Source organism: Psammomys obesus, unplaced genomic scaffold (assembly GCF_907164565.1).
Source record: "Psammomys obesus unplaced genomic scaffold, mPsaObe1.curated_primary_1811, whole genome shotgun sequence".
Taxonomy (NCBI): Eukaryota; Metazoa; Chordata; class Mammalia; order Rodentia; family Muridae; genus Psammomys; species Psammomys obesus.
The window spans coordinates 6,187,429-6,194,425 of record NW_026586816.1 but is presented as its reverse complement, the minus strand read 5'-3'; the positions used below and the strand labels follow the sequence as shown (position 1 = coordinate 6,194,425).

The following is a 6,997-nucleotide window of genomic DNA, read 5'->3' as shown; positions in this document are numbered from 1 at the left end:
TGTGATGTGGGGTGTGGGAGGTGTGGTGTGGTGTGTGTGCGTGCACACGTGTACAAAAGGCCTTGCGTGCTCAGATGTGACAGTCTATGCTCTTACTTGAAATCATGAACAAATCTGAAGAACCTCACAGCGTCCGGCATAGTATTTAGTCAGTGAGTGCCTGTCAGACTCATTCCCTAGCGCCTCACATGCGAGTATGCATACATCCGTGTGGGTATACATTTGTGTGTTGTACACGCATGCACTGGGGGCGACCTCTTCAGTCTCTTCTCTGCTGTGTCGTGGAGACCGTGCCGCATGGCAGACCGGGAGCTCACCACCTGCCCGACGGGGTGGCCGGTGAGTTCCAGCCGCCAGGCCCTGTCCACCCCAGCCCCGCTTCCCAGCACCGGGCTGCAGACTTGCACACCGTGCCCAGCCTCTACCGTGGTGCTGTGGCTCCGGACCCAGGTCCTCTGGCTCACAGAACTCCTCCTCCTCCCCAGCCTCTGCTCACTAACTTCAAAACCAGTGTCTACAAAGCAGCTTGCATGTTTGCTTTTGGAAACTCGGCCTGAAATTGTGCTTCCAGATGAAAAAAAAAGGAAGAGCACATGGCGCGTATACTGTGGCAGACAGCGCCAGCGCTGCCCATACTCTCGTCACCCTCATCATTGGCACGTACTGCTGTGACTGACCTCCAAAAACCACACATGTCCTGCTTTTCCCCAGAACATCCTTGGCTTCCAAAGTTAAGGCCTGGGGCCGCCACCTCCCACCGAACGCCAGCAGTTGGTGAGTGTCGGCTCCTGGCCCAGGCGAACTCAGGAGTGCGCTGCTCTGGCCCCACAGCTGCCTAGTAACGTTCAGCTCTGCTGGCCCTGCCTGGAGACAGAGAAGCACCCTCCGGCAGCCTTGGCTTCCTGGCTCTGTCTGCTCCCCACCTGGCTCTTCCTGAGCTCATATTGCAAAGAAACGTTTTCCATTCAGATGCTGGCTTGGGGGGAGGGGGAACCTGGTTATGCCAGCAGAAGCCTCGCTCAGTCCCCAGAGCCTCCACAGAAGGCCAGGCAGAGGCAGGCGACTCCCCGAGGCTTGGTGGCCAGTCAGGCCAGCCTAATTGGTAAACTCCAAGCCAATGAGAGGCCCTGCCCTAAAACCAGGTGGACAGCACCTGAACAACAATGGCGACATTGCCCATTGGAGACCTCAATGCGTGGTCTCCACACGCATGCATACACACACACACCAAGGCACACACATGAGCAACTGCAGGCACCTCAATATTCACACATTTACTTCAGGATTGGCTTTTTTTAATACACAGTTTTGCTCTTTGCTTGTATGTAACTCATTTATTTTTATCTTATGTGCATTGTTTTTTTTTTTTTTTTTTTTTTTTCCTGTATATATGTCTGTGTAAGTACATCAGAACTCTTGGAACTGGAGTATCAGACAGTTGTACGCTGCCACGTGGGTGCTGGGAATACAGCCCGTGTCCTCTGGAAAAGCAGTCAATGTTCTTAAAGGCTGAGCCATCTCTCCAGCCCCAGGAACGGCTTTTAAGGGTTCCCCAAACTTAGAACACTCTCATCAATTCATATTTGCACAGCCACATGAGCATGCGCTTGTGCTTAGAATGGAATGAACAACCCACTGTCATCACAAGCTGTTTGTCTGTGTGAAACCCAGACAGCATCTGAGATTTAATGAATCTATGCAGCAGGCTGAATCCAGTGTGGTGGACCAAGCCTATAACCCCTGCGCTTCGGGGGCTGAGGCACGTGGGTCAAAAGCTCAGGGACAGACTGTGCTCCACAGAGAGGTCCTGTCCCAAAAGCCAGCAATAAGTGAAGGATACTGAGGAGCGAGTCCCTTCCTAAAAGAGGGCAGTGTGGCAACCATTAAGAGGGCATCCTGCCCTCAGCATGGCTGGCCCGAGGCCCTAGTAATCACGCAGGAATATGGTGTGAGCAAAAGAGAAAAGAAAAGCATTTCAATGAAAGTCACTGGCAATGCCAGACAGGTTAACTACGATCTAATCCAAATAGGAACTCATCTCAAAGCACTTCCCCTCCACCGGCCCCGGGACCCTCTTCCTTCGAGCCTGGCGTTTCAGGAGCCCTTCTCTTCCAGTTTCCTGTTGGCCTTTGTCTTCCCAATCACAGTCTCTACAATTACAGATGTCTCTTCATATGTCTGAATACTCTCTGTTGAGATCTTCTCAATGGATTCTACCACCTCTACCTTCTTAAAAGCTAAAGCCTTCGAAGGGCTTTTCGGCAGCAGGCTGCTGCTCTTACTCCCAGGCCCCTCAGGTCCATCCTGACTAGATCCAGACATTTGTGACTGGGATGTGTCTGACCCGTCAGGACCAGGTATGATCACAGGACAGGGTCTCCTGGACCCCTCCTCTTCCTTCTTGCCATCGTCATCTTTTTCCTCCGGGGCTTTTGATTCTTTAGCCCTTATCCCGTTCTTGTCTGTTGTCTTCTGATGGTTTGAGAGGTCCCCTTCCATACTCCGGGGAGCCCCCTGTCCATTCTCCACGGGTGGCGTGGGCGGCCCAGGAGAGGGCTCCACATGGCCATCATGATGCAGAGAGTCTTCCTGGATGGAAACCATCACTCCGCCTCTAGCTGGGATGGAGGAGGAGTGGAAAGCAGGGTCCACAAAGCTGGCATCCCCTGTGACCAGTATATGCCGCCCTTTGGTGAAGAGGTCAGAGGGCGGCTCCGGCACAGGCTCTTTGTGGCCACTTATTTTCTCTTTGACGACTTTGCATAGCTTCCCGAAGGCTTTGCTTATCTGGCTCCCATCTGGCACATCCTCAGGACCCCCTTCTTGGGCTGGACTTACTCTCTGTGCCCCTGCTCGTCCCAGCTGAGAGTCCCCATCCGCCTTAGGCTCTGCCAGCACTGCCTTTGGCTCTGGCAGAGTTTTTAACGATGCTCCTTCCTGAGTTTCGTCCACTTTGTCTTGAGCTATAATCTCCTTTCTTTTGGGAAGGCTCTTGGGGAGGACCTTCTGTCTTGGCTTAGCTGCTGTGATGTCCTGCACAGCCCTGGTGAGATCTAAGGAAAAACACACAGGCGGTAAGCCAAACATGGACATCAGTGAGAGGGAATGGCCACTTTCACAGCAAAGCATAACAACTGTATTGAAGGCCACTGTCCAGCAACAGGCTGAGCCAAATACAATGGGAAAGAGCCCTAGCTCTGTCATCCACGGCTGAGGACCCAGATCAACCAGCTGAGAAATTCTGCATGTGTCACAGTATCACTCTGAATTTCCCCAAAGGGAAGGAAAGCTGCCATTTTTCCTGGCACGCCCAGGTCAGCTCAGCTGGAAGATCACAGAGTGACACATGGCACTGGACGGAGACTCCCGGCTGGGACCCTCCAGTCACAGCTCAAGCCCAGACACACTCGCCGCAGGGAACTAGATCCCAGTACACAGCGGGTCCCACTCCCTGTGGCCACTTCCCAATCTCCCCCCAAAGACGCACACAGCAAGGTTGCTGGGCCTGTGACAGGTTCTGGTGGCTTCAGGCTTGGAAACAGCATCTACCTACAGTGTCCCAACAACCTACTTGTGACTATCCCTTGACCGCCATTGTCTTCAGTTGGGGCTGAAAGAGGAATCAATGCTATTATAGTCATAAACAAATGTGCACCTGTATCTCTTCTCCAGTTGAGTGTCTGTGCTGAGGCTGGTGTTCCTGGGGGCTCTATCCCCAGGCACTTTCCTCCTTATAAACTTCTTGGCTCAGGTACAAATTCTATTCAAGGGAACATACCAAAGAGCGAGGGAAGGCAATCTCCCTCACATAAAAGCAGTTTCTGGGCTAGGGAAATGCCTCAGTCTGTAAAATGTTGGTTGCACACCCATGAGGAACTGAGTTCACTTCCCAGAATCCATCAGAGGAGGGAAAAAGAGAGAAAGAGAGGTGTGGTGATATGGAGACAGAGGCAGGAGGATGGGGGCGGGACAAACAGCTCAGTTCAGTAGATAAGTTCCAGGCCAATAAGAGGCCATGTCTAAACAGACGGACAGACAGACAGAGATAATGGCAGTGCACACCATTAATCCCAGCACTCAAAAGGCAGAGTGTGGACGGCAGACCTCCACAGAGTTTGAGGCCAACCTGGTCTACACTGCAAGTTCCAGGTCAGGCAGAGCTACATAGTGAAACCCTGTCACAGAAACAAGGCAAAACCAAACAGAGGGAGATGCACACACACCTACACACACCGAATTTCCAGAGGAGTTGGAGGGGAGCACGGATGGCAGGCAGGAGGAAGTCAGTGGGCTTTGCCTGAAGAAGGAAGCAGAGCAAGCCAGGGCTGGAAGTCAGAGGCCAGGCTTCGGAGTGTTACCTTTTGCACTGGATCCAAGGCTGAGAGAGGCCCCATGGCTCGGGGTGATCAGAGAGATGGGAGTCTCAACGAAAGCGGAGCTCAACCTGGCAGGAAGAACCAGAAAGAATGTGGGACCATCTTAAGTCATCAGATGAAATGAGGTAAGAGACGAGAGAGAGAGAGAAACACTTTCTCTGGATGAAAGTGTGCATGAATTGTGCATCACAAAATATTAACCACATAGACATTTGCACACTGGGCAAGGACAGAGAAGACAGCTCACTTCTTTGGGCTCAAGTCATGACCTATGAAAAGGCTGTGGGCAATGCACAGTGACTACTTAGAATCTGAAGCACACTTCTCCATCGGATGGAGTCTGTGGGTTTTCAGTTTTTAATTAAAGAATTAGGTCCAGGGGCTGGAGAGATGGCTCAGTGGTTAAGAGCACTAGCTGCTCTTCCAGAGGTGCTAAGTTCAATTCCCAGCAGCCACATGGTGGCTCACAACCATCTATAATGGGATCTAATGCCCTCTTCTGGTGTGCATGAAGACAAGAGTACTCATATACATTAAATAAATAAATAAATAAATATTTAAAAAATAGAATTAATTCTAGCTGAGATATTTAGGGCAAGCAATTATTCTATATCAGATGCATAATATACAAGGTACATATGAATTTAGGATATTATATCACATATAGAATATAATATACATATATAGGATATAATACATATAAGACAAAATAATATCTAGAATAAATAATACATAACATTTTTAGTTGTATATTCATGTCTATTACTGCACTATTACAATAGCCCTAGATAAAAAACCAGCTTAGAAGACCAACAGGAATATATGGTACAGACACTTAGTTAAATAACATTTTAAAATAATGTACTCTATGTAAATATAAAACTGGGGGAAGATGTAAGAAATTACTGGAGCTAGGTAAAGTGCTCAGGAGTTTCTTGTTCCACATTGTAACATTTTTATCTTTCTTTAACCTACTTCAAAATTTATATTAACAAGCCAGCAGAGGAATATCCCACTAACTTTGTGGGTTACCCTCTTCCTGACACAAAAATTGTCAAGAGGACATTAAGTGCAGCTCTCAAGTTCTGTTCGCAGATGTGCTCAAGGCATTCACAGAACCCTGAAGTAGAAAGTGGAGCTGCCCGGACACGGCTCTTGCTGGACAGTCCAGAGAAGAGCTTTTTTCCTGCTGAGCATTTGCCTCAGATGCAGGAGGAGCCCTGCTGTGAGGCCTTGGAGGAGGAGGGCTTCTAGTCTCCTTCAGCCTAAATCCAAAACATTGGGAGGACTGAGGCTGAAAAGCCTCAGTGTTCAGCACCTGACCTGTTCTCCGAGGCTTATCTACAGATAGCTATCAGTGTAGCCCAGACCCAAAAAGAGGAAACTTCCGGGAGTGGGAGTCACAGTTCTGTTATGGAGGAGACCTGCACTGACGCTCCCAGACAGTAATCAGCACAAGAGCAGCAGCAGCAACAGCAGCAGCAGCAGCAGCTCTGAACACTCAGTGTCATGCAGTGGAAGAGGCACAAACCTGGGACTTAGCCTGCTAGACCATCAGTTCCCAAGGGGCACAAAGCAGGCCCCAAGTGCAGCTGTTTCTGGTCACCCTACTTAAAATATCAGGAATGCCTTCCACCATCCCACCTTCCCTCACATGCTCTCTGCCCGCCTCCTCCAGTGTGTCGCTCTCCCTTGGGTAGGCATGTTATTGTGCTCTGCGTAAAGGTTCAAATGATGATTTCTGTGCCTCCAGACCTGGTTGCAATCCTTGTTCTGAGAATCTCCTGTATAAATATTGCTCCCCAATGTTTGTTCCCTGACATCTCAGTAGAGCAGCTTGACAACAAATGACTGAGCAGAGGAGGGAATAGGGCTGGACTTCCTGCCAGCCAGGGGAGGAGAAGAGAGAGAGAAGGTGAGGATTCAGCCATGGGGAGAGGTCCATGAGACATCAGGAGAGAGCAGCTGGAGCCGAGAAAGTCGTAAAAGCAAGTAGCTTAGGGATTTCTGCTGGGAGGTAGCCAGATCAGCTGAGGGTTAAAATTGATTCATCCTGCTCAGTTCTTGTGACGTAAAGCTTGTTACATAAATATAATAGTTCTGTCTCAAGTATTTGGGTGCTGGTTGGGTTAAGAGAGAAACTGAAACACGTTTTTAAAGCTACCACTAACATCCTCTGCTACACCTTCAAGTCAGGGATGTTTGAGTCCCCTTGCCTGCCACATCACCAGTACCTCCAACTGTGCCCGGCACACAGCGGACACTTGCAGGGATCTGTAGAATGAGGCCAGGGTGCCAGGCATACAGATACATGGCATACCTGTTGCCTTCAATCTCGATGATCCGATGATATCTGTCTAGCTCATTCCTCAGGGTCTGCTGGACCACAGCCAGCTGCCTGCAGTCGTAGGAGGAACGCTCCAGAGAGCGCTCAGCCTCCTCTATCTCCTTCCGCAGGTTTTCAATCTGCTCGTTGTACAGCTGTATCTCCTCGTCGTAACACTCATGAGCATGTTTAATAGCTTGTTCCAGGGATGATGTCTGTGGGCAAACACAAACTGTGTGAAACTCTTCACAGCTTCTCCCCAAAACAGATAAAGGCTAGTGTGGGGCCTGGCGAG

At 49.8% G+C, this 6,997-nt stretch overlaps 1 protein-coding gene across 1 annotated transcript in view; it reads right to left on the bottom strand.

Moving 5' to 3' along the window:
- Positions 1 to 1,364: 1,364 nt before the first annotated feature.
- The window catches only part of Bfsp1 (beaded filament structural protein 1), a 30,965-nt gene continuing 25,332 nt past the window's right edge, over positions 1,365 to 6,997 (bottom strand). The window contains exons 6-8 of the mRNA XM_055602649.1: positions 6,697 to 6,917; positions 4,359 to 4,444; positions 1,365 to 3,053 (exon numbers count right to left, since the gene is read on the bottom strand). Of these exons, the coding sequence (XP_055458624.1) occupies positions 2,095 to 3,053; positions 4,359 to 4,444; positions 6,697 to 6,917 (1,266 nt within the window). The 3' untranslated portion in view covers positions 1,365 to 2,094. The remainder of the gene's footprint in view (positions 3,054 to 4,358; positions 4,445 to 6,696; positions 6,918 to 6,997) is intronic.